This window comes from Zingiber officinale, chromosome 6A (genome assembly GCF_018446385.1).
Source record: "Zingiber officinale cultivar Zhangliang chromosome 6A, Zo_v1.1, whole genome shotgun sequence".
NCBI lineage: Eukaryota > Viridiplantae > Streptophyta > Magnoliopsida > Zingiberales > Zingiberaceae > Zingiber > Zingiber officinale.
In genome coordinates this window covers 117,225,350-117,241,666 of record NC_055997.1, presented here as the reverse complement: position 1 = coordinate 117,241,666, position 16,317 = coordinate 117,225,350, and the positions used below count along the sequence as shown (strand labels likewise).

General features: G+C 40.5%; 1 protein-coding gene and 2 pseudogenes across 1 annotated transcript; all 3 read left to right on the top strand.

Annotated features, from left to right (window-relative positions):
- Positions 1-11,621: 11,621 nt before the first annotated feature.
- On the top strand, positions 11,622-11,802 carry LOC121999039 (annotated as a pseudogene).
- A 1,175-nt stretch (positions 11,803-12,977) lies between these two features.
- On the top strand, positions 12,978-13,139 carry LOC121999044 (annotated as a pseudogene).
- A 1,488-nt stretch (positions 13,140-14,627) lies between these two features.
- LOC121994341 (chaperone protein DnaJ-like) lies at positions 14,628-15,804 on the top strand. The gene is made up of 5 exons (XM_042548410.1): positions 14,628-14,894; positions 14,966-15,056; positions 15,144-15,214; positions 15,296-15,352; positions 15,465-15,804. The coding sequence occupies exons 1-5, from the start codon at positions 14,775-14,777 to the stop codon at positions 15,624-15,626; spliced, it is 501 nt and encodes a 166-aa protein (XP_042404344.1). The 5' UTR covers positions 14,628-14,774; the 3' UTR covers positions 15,627-15,804.
- The last annotated feature ends 513 nt before the right edge of the window (positions 15,805-16,317 follow it).

Genomic DNA, 16,317 nt, shown 5'->3' with positions numbered 1-16,317 from the left:
TATAAATATGATGTGTGTTGAAGTTTGGTATAAATATTTGAATGTTTGGATGTGAAGTTGTTTGAATGTTTGTTTGGATGTGTATAAATATTTGAATGTATTTGATATGTAAAATAGGATGAAGAAATGAAAAATGTTTGGTTGCTGGTTATTGTATTTTGGGACAAATTTTGGGACGAATTTGAGTTCGTTCCAAATTTGGGATGAACCCGATTTTGTCCCTAATTTGGGACGAATCTAAAGTTCGTCCCTAATTTGGGACGAAATTTGGGTTCGTTCCAAAATCTGATTTATTTTGATTTACCAAATTTTAGGGATAATTCGGGACGAAATATGGTTCGTCCCGAATTCGGGACGAATATTTTTCGTCCCGAATTCGGGTCGAATATTTTTCGTCCCGAATTCGGGACGAATATCTGTTCGTCCCGAATTTCGGACGAATAATTTCGTCCCGAAATTGAATGAACTGGGAACTCGAATTTTGGGACGAACTGAAATTCGTCCCAAATTTGGAACAAACCAGAATTTGTCCCTAATTTGGGACGAAAATCTAATTTCGTCCCAAATTTGAAGACACTATGCAGTGTAGATTTGCAACAAAATTTGTGACGAAAATTATAGTTCGTTGCAAAATTTGGGACGAATATTTTATTTTCGTTGCAAAATGTGGCAACGACTAATTTGCGACGAATATATTTTCATCACAAAATTTGTCGCAAAAAATTTTGCGACGAAAATTTTGGGAAAATTCGTCCCTAAATTTGTCCCTAAATTACAGTTTTTTTGTTGTGCTTCTTCTTTAGTTTGGGGCAGTCATCCTTGATGTGCCCTTTTTCATTGCAGTTGTAGCATCAGCCCTTCCTTTTATTCCGATAATCCCTTTTCGTCTGTGAATTAAATTTATTAGATTAAATAAATTTATTAAATTTCCTTACCAATAGTGTTGCTTCATTTGCATCGATGGATGTTTTAGAGTCTGAATCTGATTCACCCTTTTGGTTGGCTTTTAGTGCTATGTTGTGGGTTGTCTTTTCTCCTTTGTTACGCAAGTCTGCACATCTTGATTCGTGAAGTTCAAAAGTGGAAAAAAGACTTTCTAATGAACTAATTTCAAGGTCTTTAAATATGTAAAATGAATTGACTAAAGTTGTCCACTCGGGTGTCCTAGGAAATGCATTCAAAGTATACCTTAATGAATCTCGTTTCGTTACCTTTTCTCCGAGATTTTATGAGTCCGGTGATGAGTTCTCTGATCCTCGAGTGCAGATGTGCAACTGTTTCACTTTCTTCATCCAGAGGTTTGTCAGCTGGTTTTGAAGTAAGTCCCGTCTCGCAAGCTTTGCTTCGAAAGTTCCTTCGTGCAGCTCCAAGAACTTCTCCCAAAGTTCCTTTGCTGATTCATAATCTCCGATCCGATTTACTTCCTGGGTGGAAGTACGCTGAGTAGGTGGAACTTGGCTCTTCCGTTCGTTACGAAGTCTGCTTGCTCCTTTTTGGTCCATTGGTGTTCTCCTTTTTCATTTCCTTGGGAGTTTTTAGGAGTTACAAAACTATATTTAATGATTAACAGTATTTCAAAATCAGTTTTGAAAAATACCTCCATGCGTTTCTTCCAAAACGTAAATTCTCCCTCAAACTTTAGTGGGAAGATCGTCGGTCCAGCCATCGTTTCAGTCCTTCATTCGGTGATTAGTCCTTCTGAGGCAACTTGGCTTTGATACCAATTGTTGGGCTGCTGGTGGACGACAAGAGAGGATGAATTGCCTATCAACAAAAAACAACACCCTTTCCATTCTTTCAACTAAGCAACAATAATAGTAAATTAAATTAACAACTAAAAAGACAAGGCACGGGATTTACTTGGTTGCAACCTAGGTGGTTGTTAATCCAAAGACAATGAAAAAGCTCTAAAAGATCTCCTGAATGAAGGCAGAGAAGGCTCTTACATTCGTTAATTGCTCAGACAGTTGCTAGGGAATGAATACTGGAGTTGATGCATATTTCCTATGTCTAGGGGTCTTTTTATAGCCTCTGTAGAATCTTATCCGCAACTTGAAGACGTCTCCAATAGAGGTTCAAGGCGCCTTCAAGAGATGGAATTTTATCTACAGAGGATAAAACATTATGTAGGATCGAAAAGAATTTAGATATCTCCACAATGGTATGATATTGTCCACTTTAGGCCTAAGCCCTCATGGTTTTACTCTTGGGCTCTCCCCAAAAGGCCTCATGCCAATAGAGATATCTTTTCTCTTACAAACTCATGAATTTTTCCATGTGTTTTCAATGTGGGACTATGTTTACAACCTTGCAACCCCAATAATCCCCCCTCAAACAAATGACCACATGCTTCCCGCGTCCGATCCTCGACCCACCAAGTCTTCTTGCCTCTCGATCCACTCGACCTACTAGGACTTCCTTGCCTAGCCGCAACTAGGACTTCCTGCCTGGTGTCTGGTCCTCTTGATCCGAACATAGGAGCTCCGCTTTCTTTATTCGAGGGCAATATTATACCTGTTGGGACAATTTCCCTTAGTCAAGTTTGACCAGTTTGACTAAACTTGAGTTGAGTCAAGCTTGAGTCGGGGTTTGAGTTTTGATGTTTGACAATATATGGAGATTGTTAGGGCAATCATCCGGTTGTGGAGAGGGTCAAAGGGTTGACCAGGTTGATGAGAATACAAGTCAAGTAGGTCAAGGTTGACAGGAGACTTGACTGGGAAAGTCCTAACTAGAGGTTAGGCATATGGAAGTCTTAACTGCAGGTTAGGCGTATGTAAAGTCCTAACTGGAGGTTAGGCGTATGTAAAGTCCTAACTGGAGGTCAGACGTATGGAAGTCCTTGTAGGAGATCGGACGGCCGGCTTGAAGGGGGGTTGGATAGACGGCACCCCCAAATACTCGCCTTCTACACTATTGTTAGTATACGCAGCGGAAATCTAATACTAACTATAAATATGAATACAAAGAAAGCTTAAGACAAGAATAAGAAATGCAAACCAAGCTAACACGTTGTTTAACGTGGTTCGGAGATTAGGGCTCCTACTCCACGGCTGTCTGTAAGGTGGACGATCCTGATCCTTCGGTGGATTACTCCCCGGAAAACTTCCGGCTAGCTCAAACCTCCTTGTGGGTGGAGAAACCTCACCACAACCCTCACAAGAGCTCCTTTGACGCTAGGGCACTGGTAGACTACTAATAGAGATTAACCACCTCTATTTCGTCAACTCAAATCAAGCTCCCAAGCTTTGGTTTTATAGGCCACGGGTTGGAAAACCCCGCCTACCAGTCGACTGCTCAAATATTCGACCGGTGGAAATTCGACCGTTACATCCCAGCGGCTCGATTCCATACTGACAGAGACATTACATTGGCCGATCGGCGCACCGATCGACTTGAAACATGCAATGATCACTGATCGCTCTAAGATCGCTATAGTAGCGCTTACTGGTGAAACCCTAAAACTAGGATTTTACTCGAGTACAATCTCTCGTGCACTCGTACCCTCACCCTTATGACTCACTTGATGCTTCCTCTGCAGCTTTGACCTTTTACCTTCAAGCCTACTTCCTTTGGCTCTCGTCCCTCGGATGCATTCAAGCCCGCGGCTCGTCCCCAATGCCATCCTTCGCGTATGCCTCGAAGTCGCTTCCCTCGGCCCTTGTCCTCGCTGCCTTGTCCATGGTCCCTCAGATGCTCCATCCTTCACCAGACCCGAAGCCATCAACCTGAGTCACATGTGTATCCTGCATACCTGCACAACTCAAATACACATATCAAATACAAGGGTGAACCTAACTTAAACCCTTTGCCCAAACACCAAAACACATGGTCGCACGGACCATTGGGATTGCTCCAACAATCTCCCCCTTTTTGGTGTTTGGCAATACGTTTAAGTTAGGGAAAACAAATAGCAAATAAACATGCTAATACATACAATGGTCTTACGATGCCAAGGCTACACACTTGGACTTACAACGCCGAATGGACTTACGATGCCAAGGCTACACACTTGGACTTACTCTGCCGAATGGTCTTACGATGCCAAGGCTACACACTTGGACTTACAACGCCGAATGGTCTTACGATGCCAAGGCTACACACTTGGACTTACAACGCCGAATGGACTTACGTTGCCAAGGTTACACACTTGGCAACTGCCGTAACAATACATCATGCATTTGAACCTATCCCAAGGCTCTCCCTACACCTATGCTCCCCATGAGCTAGGATTTTTACAACGGGCTTTTTAAGAACCTATCCCAAGCCTCCCCCTACGCAAAGGCACTTTCAGGTTTTCTCAACTAAACCTTACTTCTCCCCCTTTGCCTAACATCCAAAAGGTCCTCCAACAATATCCCAATTGTTGAAAACTTGTCATTCCAATTGACCCTAAACTCGTGTGTTTATCCCCCATGGATTTCATACACTTGTATGAGTTGACTTGGTCAAAATCCAGTGCTGAAAACAATTTCAGACTGGTATCAGTCGACTGCAAGAAGTGTCAGTCGACTGGTCGCTACTGGTTGAGCGAACAGAATGCTTCTGTTTCCAGCCAGTCGACTGCAACTTTTAGCAGTCGACTGGTGTAGTCGACTGCTAAAACTAGCAGTCGACTGGCACAGTTTTTCAGCCTTTTTCAGCATTTCTGACCCAATTTCAGAAATGCACCAATAATTCCACAGACCTCCAAAAATCCCCAAATTTTGTGGAGAGGTCTGTTTTAGCCATGTCTACTTGGGAAAAATACATTCAAAAATGTATCTATCACCAATCCCAAGATTGACACAAAACTCAAAACTAGCTAAAAAGTTCAATTGAACATTGACCTAAAGTCCTTGTTTTGGCTTCCTCTTGATGTATTTGTCCATATTAACCCACAATGCATCCCTAGCATTGGTTTATATGGCATTTATACATCCAAAACCAATTTTCATGCTATATGACCCCAATTGTCATATTTCTTGCATGAAACATAAACTAATTGTGCCAAAACCCTAGGTTTGAGACTCAAGTCCGTCTCCAAACCACTTGGCACATTCCATGGCTTGTCTAGACTCCCAAGTAAAACCCCCTTGAGATCCATTGGCCATGGGTCCCAAATTGTCTCTTAGAGCTCCCCCTAGAGCTCTTAGCCTTAGCCACCTCCCTAGGTGACTCATCCACAATGGTTAGGCCACATCGGTCCACCCCCGGTGACACTTGGCCTACAAACGTAACTTTCTTAACCTTGGACACCTTATCCTTGGTTAATTTCTTCTTACCATTAAATGACTTTCCCTTGCCATTAATTGACTTCTCCTTGCTATAGTCATATGCAACCCTAGCATAAGACTTTCCCTTAGCCTTGGAGACCTCTCCCTTGCCATGATCATTTGCCACCCTAGCATATGAACTCTCATTGGCCTTGGAGGGACTAGATCGGTATCCCAAGCCCGATCTATCATTGTTGGGTCTTTGGCTACCCAACGTCATCCTTAATTCCTTAGATCCAACATTGAATCTCTTAAGGAATTGTTCCAACTTATCAAGCTTTCCCCTTAAAGTTTGATTCTCCTTCTCTAGGTTTCTAACCCTAGAGTTAATTTGTCCAAATTGGACATTCCTAGACCTACCCTTCCTAGGCATGTGTCTCCCCTTCTTGGGATTAATGCCTTGGGTCTCCCTAGGTCTATTGTTTCTAGATTTTTCATGCATAGATTTCCTAGGGTTTTGATCTACATTAACCCTATTCCTATCATGATATTTAAATCCAAAATTTTGCATGGGCATACAATGATAATCACAATCATTTCTCCTAGCATGCATGGGAACATGAAAATTTGAATTGCATTTCAAATTAGGGTATACCTCCCTTACTCTTGAAGCTCCCCCTTGACTTGAGCTCCTCTTCTTCTTCTCCCACTTCTTTAGATGCTCCAACTTCTTGAACTCTCCCTTCCTTGAGCATCTTGTGTGGTAGTGTCCAAGTTCTCCACACGTGAAGCATCTAATGTGCTTCTTCTCCTTCTTCTTCCTACAACTCAAATTAGATTCTAAAGGAATTGAATTGAGTTTAGGAGATACCTTCTTCTTACTCATTGGACACCTACTCTTGTAGTGTCCCTTCTCATTACATCCGAAGTAAATTATGTTGTTCTTTGACTTCACTTCGATGGAGGTGCTTGCTATGTTTACTTCCAAGACTTCATCTTCTTCACTTGTCTTGGAATCTTCTTCAATTCTTGAGAATGTAGATGATACCTCATCTTCCTTCTCCTCCTCGGATATTGAGCGTGACTCAACTTCCGTTTGCTCCACCTCCTCTTCTTGAGCTACTAAACCCAACTCCTTGGGCTCCACATCCGATTGGTCCTTCTTCTCCTCTTGGACCACTTCATCACTTTCTTCGGATTTTTCTTCTTCTTCTTGTGTAGGCAAAAATTCCTCCCATGGAAATTTCTTCACTTTACTCCACAATTCATGGGCGTTCTCATATTTACCTACACCACTTATCACATTAGGAGGCAATAAATCAATTAAAATTGCTATTACCTTTGAGTTTGCCTCCGATCGTGAGGTTTGCTCCTCCGTCCAATGTCGTGTTCGGAGCTTCTTCCCTTTCTTGTCTTTAGGGACTTCAAATGGCTCTTCCACCACCATCATTGTGTCCCAATCCGTCTCGAAGAAGTTCTTCATCTTCACCATCCAAAAGGTGATATCCCATAAGCTTCCTCCTTCGAACTTTGGCGGATCTATCAAGCCGGTCATCTTTGCTTCCTCGGCGGTTAGTCCGACGGAGAGCGACCTTCGCTCTGATACCACTTGTAGGAGATCGGACGGCCGGCTTGAAGGGGGGTTGGATAGACGGCACCCCCAAATACTCGCCTTCTACACTATTGTTAGTATATGCAGCGGAAATCTAATACTAACTACAAATATGAATACAAAGAAAGCTTAAGACAAGAATAAGAAATGCAAACCAAGCTAACACGTTGTTTAACGTGGTTCGGAGATTAGGGCTCCTACTCCACGGCTGTCCGTAAGATGGACGATCCCGATCCTTCGGTGGATTACTCCCCGGAAAACTTCCGGCTAGCTCAAACCTCCTTGTGGGTGGAGAAACCTCACCACAACCCTCACAAGAGCTCCTTTGACGCTAGGGCACTGGTAGACTACTAATAGAGATTAACCACCTCTATTTCGTCAACTCAAACCAAGCTCCCAAGCTTTGGTTTTATAGGCCACGGGTTGGAAAACCCCGCCTACCAGTCGACTGCTAAAACATGCAGTCGACCGCTGAAATTCGACCGTTACATCCCAACGGCTCGATTCCATACGAACAGAGACATTCATTGCCGATCAGCGCGATCGGTGCGATCAAGCGCCCGTCGCGCGATCGCTAAAACATGCGATCGGTACATGGCCTTCTGATCTGCTGCGATGGCGCTACAAGATCTGATAAAACCCTAAAACTAGGATTTTACTCCGAGTACAATCTCGTACCCTCACCCTTATGACTCACTTGATGCTTCCTCTGCAGCTTTGACCTTTTACCTTCAAGCCTACTTCCTTTGGCTCTCGTCCCTCGGATGCATTCAAGCCCGCGGCTCGTCCCCAATGTCATCCTTCGCGTATGCCTCGAAGTCGCTTCCCTCGGCCCTTGTCCTCGCTGCCTTGTCCATGGTCCCTCAGATGCTCCATCCTTCACCAGACCCGAAGCCATCAACCTGAGTCACATGTGTATCCTGCATACCTGCACAACTCAAATACACATATCAAATACAAGGGTGAACCTAACTTAAACCCTTTGCCCAAACACCAAAACACATGGTCGCACGGACCATTGGGATTGCTCCAACAGTCCTAACTGGAGGTTAGGCGTATGGAAGTCCTAACTGGAGTTTAGGCAGTGGTGGAAGTCCTAACTAGAGTTTAGGCAGTGGTGGAAGTCCTAACTGGAGGTTAGGCAAATTAGAAAGTCCAAGTGTGATCTTGGCAAAGGAGAAAGTCCTGGTGAGAAGCCAGGCAATTGGAAAGTCCAAGTGTGATCTTGGCAAAGGGTGGAAAGTCCAAGTGTGATCTTGGCAAGTGAGAAAGTCCTGGTAAAGAGCCATGCAATTGGAAAGTCCAAATGTGATCTTGGCACAGGTTGTAAATCTAAGCATGTGGTCTTGACAAGGTAAGTTCTAGTGTGACTTAGCAAAGAGAACTCGATAACTAGGATGAGGCCGAAGGAAGCTCTTGAAGGCAAGGCATGAAGGGTGGAGAGATATCTGAGGGACACAAGGCTGATGAAAGAGGCTAGAAGGCTAGTTTGAGGTTAATCGAGTGTGGTGATATAATCCGGCAACTAGGATGAGGCCGAAGGAAGCTCCTGAAAGCAAGGTGTGAAGGATGGGAGATATCCAAGGGACACAAGGCTGATGGAGGAGGCTAGAAGGATAATTTGAGGTTGGTTGGGTGTGGCCAAATTTTAGGCATGGAGACCCAACAGGTCACGGTTGACTGGGAGTTGGGTTGGAGGCTTTGGACTTGAGTTTGAGTCAAATCCAGGCTGGTCAATCGATCGGGAGATCGATTGAACCAGGGTCTAATCGATCAGTTGATCGATTGGTGTGTGCTGCGATTGTGGGAAGGCCCAATTGATCGGTCCATCGATTGGGATGTGAAATCACGAGCACATAAGCTTTCCCAATCGATCGAGCGATCGATTGGGAGCTGCCCAATCGATTGGTCGATCAATTGGGCAAGGGAGTTCTCGCGCAATCGTGAGAACACGGAACGCTTCTGAATCGATCCACCGATCAATTCAGATGTTTCCAATCAATCGGTCGATCGATTGGGATTCGACCGTTGTACAAGAAATGAGCGATGGACGGCTACGATGAAGCGGTGTTGACGTCGCAATCGATTGGAGATAAATTGGATTGATTGGGAGCACTGTTTAAAGCCTGGGCAGAGCGTTTTCTCCGTAGAACTTTGTGTTCTTTCCTGCGATTCTTTTGCGACTTTCACAGCGACTTCTCCACAGCTCTCTCTGCCAGTCTTAAAGGTTCTTGGAGGCACGTCCAAGTCAAGAGGCAAGTTGCAACAAGAAGAAGAAACTAGAGTTAGGGTTTATTGTACAAATCTTGTAAGATTTCCCTTGTATTTGCTTCTCTTTTTATTCTTGTTGTATTGTGAGCTTGTAAGGCTTCTTCGCCTTCGGTAGTTACCGCAAAGGAGTGGTTTCATAGTGGAGGGTATGTGAGTGTGTGGATCCTTGGACTAGTCACCTCTACTTGAGGTGGATACCAAGTAAATCCCTAGAGTTAACGTTGTTTGTTTTTGGTTCTTGTATTTTTCGCTGCACATCATCAAGAAGAAGCAAACCAACGCAAGCACGACGAACCGCTATTCACCCCCCCTCTAGCTGGCACAAAGGTCTTAACAATACCCGCATGGCTCAATCAGATCATAGCTCTTCTGCACAATCCCAATTGTAGAATCGAAAAGAATTTAGATATCTCCACAATTGTATGCTATTATCCACTTTGGGCCTAAGCCCTCATGGTTTTGCTCTTGGGCTCTCCCCAAAAGACCTCATGCCAATGGAGATATATTTTCTCTTATAAACATATGATCTTTTACATGTATTTTCAATGTGGGACTATATTTGCAACCTTGCAACCCCAACACATTATCCTCGGCAACGTTCCATGGTGGGTTGAAGGCGCCTTCAACAGGCCTTCAACCCTGTTGAAGGCGTCTTCCCTCTAAAAGGTGTGGAGGCACCTTTAATCCCTATTGAGGGTGCCTCCAGTTGCTCCACAGCTCCCTTTTAGCTTTTTCGCTGTTCCAATCACCTAGGTGATTTAGTCCATCCTGAATAGGGTTCACCCGAATTCAATTTTCGGCCTTCTCCTCGAGCAGGCTTCCTCCCCGGCTTCTCGTCCCTCAAACGCCGTGTATGTTCTTCTTGTCCACTGGTGTACTTTTCCGTAGCACCTTATCCCTCAGATTCACCGAGCTCGTTAGCTCCCTTCTTGTACCATCCTTCTCGCTAGTTATGTCTTCCGCTCGACTTCTTGTGATTAACCAAGGATCAAATACACATGACCTAACTTTAACTTGGTTAATCACATCAAAACTATCACGGGCTTCCAACAAAAATTGTACCTTAAATCCTAAATTATAAAAAAAATAAATAACACTAGTTGTTCAGGGTTGCCTATAAATGGGTGCAGGATAGTTGCCTATAAATGGGTGCAGGATAACAAAACCTTATATACATATATAGGGTGTTGATATGCTACACACCCACATGTGCTCACTTGAGAGGGCACGCCCACATGGCAGTCAGGAGTCAATGTTGCAACATGGGCACCTAGTAGATCACCTACGTACGAGAGGTGAGAAGGGTATCGAATTTACATATATATTTTACTATTTAATTAAGAATCTAGATTCTTCAATAAATAATTTTAGTGAAGCCCAAAATTAAATTACGTTAATGTTTTTTTTTTACTTTTTTATACTAAAAATAATTTTAAGATTTATTAGTAATATTCTCTGGTTGGTTTTATATAAAAAATATGCACTGTCATGGTTGTCTTTAGTTTTACATATTATGATTCGTAATATCATGAGCGAAGAAGCTTCTATAAATATCTTAGGTTAGCGACGTTATAAAGCATACGTTTCTTGGCCTTTTGGCTAAGATCATGGGTGGAGCCACATTGGGGCTAGGGTGGGCTCCAACCCTACCAACTTTAGAAAAATAAAACAAAAAAAAAAATCATCCCTATACTTTTTTTTCCTTAATTATTTCCTGTTTTCCCACATGCACTTTCCATTAAATCAAAATTTTTTATTTTGTTTAATTAAATTTTCAAAACACAAGTCAATTTATTAGGAATTTTAATTAAATTAAAATTTTATAAACTCCACGTATGTTACCTCTTATTTTTCCTCTTATCCGTAGAGCCACAAGTGTCGCCATCCCCCCACCTCCTTGTTTTTCCTCTTATCCGTAAAGTCGTAGGTGCGAAAGATTTTAATTTTGATCCTCTTTTTCCGTCACTAGGTTCGAGTAGATATGTTTATTTTTAGAATGGATTTCCTTCGAGCGATCGAGCTCCTTTCTCGGCGACGTAATCTCTCAATTTCTTGAAGATCTTTACATTATCATTCACATGCTATTTTATATTCATGTCCTATACAAGTGTTCGGCAGTAACTCGACGAATACAAGCGTGACATCCTTTCTCTCGAATAGTACACGATATCGGTATGACCATTGTCGTAGGTATATTTTCTTTTGATATTATCTGTATGAGTCAACTAATATTTTTTTATTTTAATAAATTGATTAAATTTATTAACAGATTTATTAATTAATTTGATTAGTTTTATTTAATGAGTTTGTTGAACGGTAGTTAGTTAAAAAAATTGATAATGATATAATAATTAATGAGTTTGATTCTAAAAAAAATTTGAAGAGCACAATTTCAATAGCATTTTTTGCTGTATGCTTTAATTTTGATTATATTGAATATTAGATACTATTATTCTATAATTTCAAAAAATTAATAATCAATTTTTGTTTATCTTTTTGAATCAATTAATTTATTATATCTCGATGATCAATCCCAGGTAAATTTAGATTCTAGCTACGTCCCTGGCTAAGATTAAGTATAGTTTCTGTTTTTATTAGTTTAATATCTTATATAAAAAATTAAATTAAATTTTTATGAGGGAGAGTCCATTACAGTAGCTTAATGTTGAGGTTTATGAGCGTCACTCTTGCATTGCATTACTGTATATGTCTAACGTACCCTTACCAAGTCTAATTTATGGACCTACACATTAATATAAGTGTATTTATATATTATATTACACATGCAATGCGTATGCACGATAACTATTATATATAAAAGAATTTGTTATACTGCTCGATTTCATGTTCGACTCTCGTGCCCGACAAGTATGCAAGGCGTTTGAAAGTAATCCAAACTCTCAAAAGTCTAAGTGAATCACGAACGGGATCATGCACCGAGTGTGAAGCCTATCAAGTATATATATATCTTGTGGATCTTAGCATGCGGACTTTTCTGTACTAGACTCGGGGCGCCTAGAATTTATCCAAACACCCGTGGGTAAATAGTTTAGGCGCCTGGACTCCCTTAGTATTTTTTTTTAATTTTATTTTGGGATATATTATATGTATTTAGAGTTCAAAATTTTAGGATTTAGGAGTTAGGTTATAACGGGTTTGAGTCAATAAGATTTTCCTTCTAGGATTCAGGCTTCTCTTTTGGGTTATAGTGTTCCAGATTAAAAATTTTAGATGCTCACGATTATATTATATGTATTTAGGGTTTAAGATTTTATAATTTATGGGTTGAGTTATAATTGGTTTAAGCTAATAAGATTTTTCTCTAGGGTTCAGGCTTCCCTTTTGGATTATAGTGTTCAAGAAAAATAATTTTAGATGCTCATGGGGTATCATTTATAAGTAAGTTTTAGAGAAATTTTTTATTTTTAAAAATTTAGAAATAAATAAATAAAAAGAATTAAGGCGTTAGGATTTAATCCAAGTGCCTCGGCCAACAATTAAACAAAAATAAAAAATCGATTCAAGGTGCCTGGATTAATTCTAGGCGCCTCGAAAAATTTATTACGGACTATTCTGCAGGGAATGATCAGTGATATAGAATTTGAGACTCAACTACGACGTATTATTGAGAATTTTTCTCATTGATCAATTAGAAATCTAGAGTTTTATTTAGTCTCGCATCTTAGAATTGATAACACTGCGAGCAGAGAAATTTCTATAAATACCTTAGGTCGGCGATGTTAGAAAATATATATTTTTTTAGCTAAGATCAAGTGATCAAGTATGATATTAAATTAAATTAAATTTTTATAATGTGGAGTTTGTATAGTAGCTTGTTATTGGGATTCTTGAGCATTACCCTAGCATTGCACTATTGTATGAGTCTGACACACCATTACCCAATTTATGAGCGATCTTTTGGCTAAGATTAAATATAGTATTTGTTCTTGTTAGTTTAATATCTGATATAAAGAATTAAATTAATTTTTTTATTAAGGATAGTTCATTACCCTTACGTGTTCAGGTATTATATTACATACGCAACCAGGAGCAGAACCACGTATAACTTTCATGGGATAGTTATCCCATCTCAATTTTTTATAAGTACCCCTAAAGGTATATAATACTTTTTTCAAAAATTAAAACCATTTTTCATAGGTCAATTCTCCTTCCCCTGGTATAAGGGGCCTAGCTCACGTAATACGGGTGTACGATCACTAATATAAATTAAGAATCAATCCCCTTTACTAAAACTTTGGTGAAGCTTAAAATAGAATTACATTAATGTCCTTTTTTCTATTCACACCAAAAATAATTCTAAGGTTTATTAGTAATTTCTATAAACACATCAATCAGTTATCTAGAGTTCAAAACTCAACTGCAACGTATTATTAAAAAAATTTCTCATTAGTTAATCAGGAATCTAAAGTTCGAAACTCTGCTGCAGCGTATTATTGAATTTTTTTTCATTAATCAATTAGAAATCTAAAGTTCTTTTTAGTCTTATATCTTAGAATTTGTAACACTATAAGCAGAGAAGCTTCTATAAATACCTTGGGCAGACGATGTTAGAAAGTATATTTTTCTTAACTTTTTAGTTAAGATTAAGTGTGATATTAAATTAATTTTTTATAAGGAAGAGTCTGTTACAGTACCTTATTGTTGGGATTCTCGAGTGTCACCCTATCATTTCCTTACAAAATTTATGGACAGCCTTTTGGCTAAGATTAGATATAATATTTGTTTTACCAGTTTCATATTTAATATAAAGTATTAAATTAATTTATTATGAAGGAGAATATGTTACTTGTATGCGTTAATGTATTATATTATACATACAACTAGAGACGGAGCTACATAATTTTAGTGAGGCAGTTGCTCCACCTTAATTTTTTATAAGTACTCAAGTGTATAAAATTATAAAAATGTTAGAGTTTTGCCTCTACTTAAAAAAAAAAAGTAAAAGTAGTATTAAAAAATTAAAATTATTTTTGATAGGACAATTCTTCTTCCCTCAAATCTCTTTCTGTATTATCCCATTTGGTATAAGGTATTTAGCTCACGTAACGTGTGTGCATGATGCTAGTATATATAGTCTCCTCGGATAAGTCTAGTGGCTAGTGCATGAGGTATTATCACAATGAGGTCTGAGGTTCGAATCTCAGCAAAGTCGAGATAAATATTTCCTTTATGTACTAGCCACTATTTCAAAGGCTAGTAGCCACTCATGATTTATCTTTTTCGTGTTGATCTTGAGACGAATTGACGAAAGCGCTGGGACGAACATATTCGTCTTTTTGCCCCACAGACACTAGTATATATAATTATTAGCATGTTATCTCCGTTAAATAAGATTAAAATAAAAAAATAGAAATGAGTTAAAATAGAAAAGTAAAATTTTTAGAATATTCTAAATTCATGTGTTACATGAATAGTGGTGGTAGAATCGTTAATAGTTTTAAATAGAGGGGCTTTTACGTTACTCGCCTAGAAAATATCTCGCGGCCTCATTTCTCTCGAAGCTTCACCGGCTCTCTTCAAAATCCAGTTCTCATTAAAAAAATCGAACAACGAAAAGATATTTCTCTCTCTCTCTCTCTCTCTCTCTCTCTCTCTCCCCAAATCGGTCGCCGTTGCTCCGATCTCATGCTATAGCTAACGCCGATCGATCCATCGATCTCGATCACTCTCCGGCCATGGACGCTTTCCCGGCCAGTTCGGACACCGCTGCCGTCTCCTGCTACTACTCCCTACTCGGGATCCGCCGCAATGCCTCCCCCTCCGACGTCCGCGCAGCCTACCGCCGCCTTGCTCTGGTAAGCCTCGTTGCCTTCGTTTTTATTCGTAAACTTGGTCCGATCCGTGATTTTGAGGCGGGATTGGGCAGCGGTGGCACCCGGACCGGTGGGCGAAGGAGCCTGCATTCGCAGCCAGTCAGGCTAAGCGGAGATTCCAACGGATACAGGAAGCCTACTCCGGTGAGTGGTTGCTGTATTATTCTCTTTGTCTTGTTATTGGCTTCTGGTTTGGCTGACGTCACCGACAATGCGGTGGTGTTCGCGCAGTGCTCTCTGACAAGAGCAAGCGAGCCATGTACGACGCCGGGCTCTACGACCCCCTTGACGGCGACGATCAGGTTTTGCCCTAATCAGAATACATAATTTCGTTCCTAAAATGTGATTTTTTTTTTTTACTCGGTTTTTCGTGGGACGCACAGGGATTCGCCGATTTCATGCAAGAAATGCTTGCGATGATGGAGGGTGTTAAATCCGAGGTAGTTCCGTCTCATCCGCTATCTGATTTCCCCGATTGCCTTTTGTTTTTTTTTTTCCTTTTGCGTTTGCTATGAGTGGGAAAAATACTAAAAAGGTTGAAATAAATTACAGAAGCCGGATAGTTTGGAGGACCTGCAGCGGATGCTGGCGGAGATCGTGGGCGACACCGTCAGCGATCCGGGGACCAGCGACGGAGGGGCGAACACCAGCGGCCGACGGGGGCCGTCGGATTCGACGAGGAGGAGCCGCGGTGGCGGCCCGATGATAAGGTGACCTGGGAAGTTGGAATCTGAATCTGACCATTGAATGCCCGTTTGATTTAAAAAAATCTGGAGGTGAAAAACACTTAAAAGGACGATAGCGTTCCAATTAATCTAATTGTTATTTTTTTTTCTGTTTTTTTTTTTTTTGGTTTGTTTTCGATGTGATGATTTCGAAGTTTTTTTTTCCATTGGGTGTTGGCTTGTCAATATGCCGTTTCATAAGCAATAATGGGTTCGAAGCGATTAGGTATTTAGGCATTCAAAAGTTTGAAAAAATATGTGAAAAACTATAAAATTGCTATAATGCACGGCATTTTACATGTGATGTTTTGAAGAAATAAGTTAGGTTGATGATGCGTGAGCATAGCGTGAAGCTTAGGAGCATATGTAGTAGCTTGATGGTGGTAGCCCATCAAGCTGTTTGTTCCAAAAACACCTAGATAATGGTGGTTGAGGTGAGGGCACCAATGAAGTCTAAAGTCTAAGAAGCACGTGAATCTAGTTTGGTGGTTTTGCTGTCTTTATTTGACTTGTACATGGAAAAAAAAATATTTTTCTAGATCCATCACGGTTCGGAACTGTCGAAAGATGATCATCACGGTTTGGAATTACTGATTTATGGTTTGTTACAATTTAAGATCATTAATATTTAAAAAATGTTTAAAAATTATAAATTTATAAAAACATTTATGAAGGACACT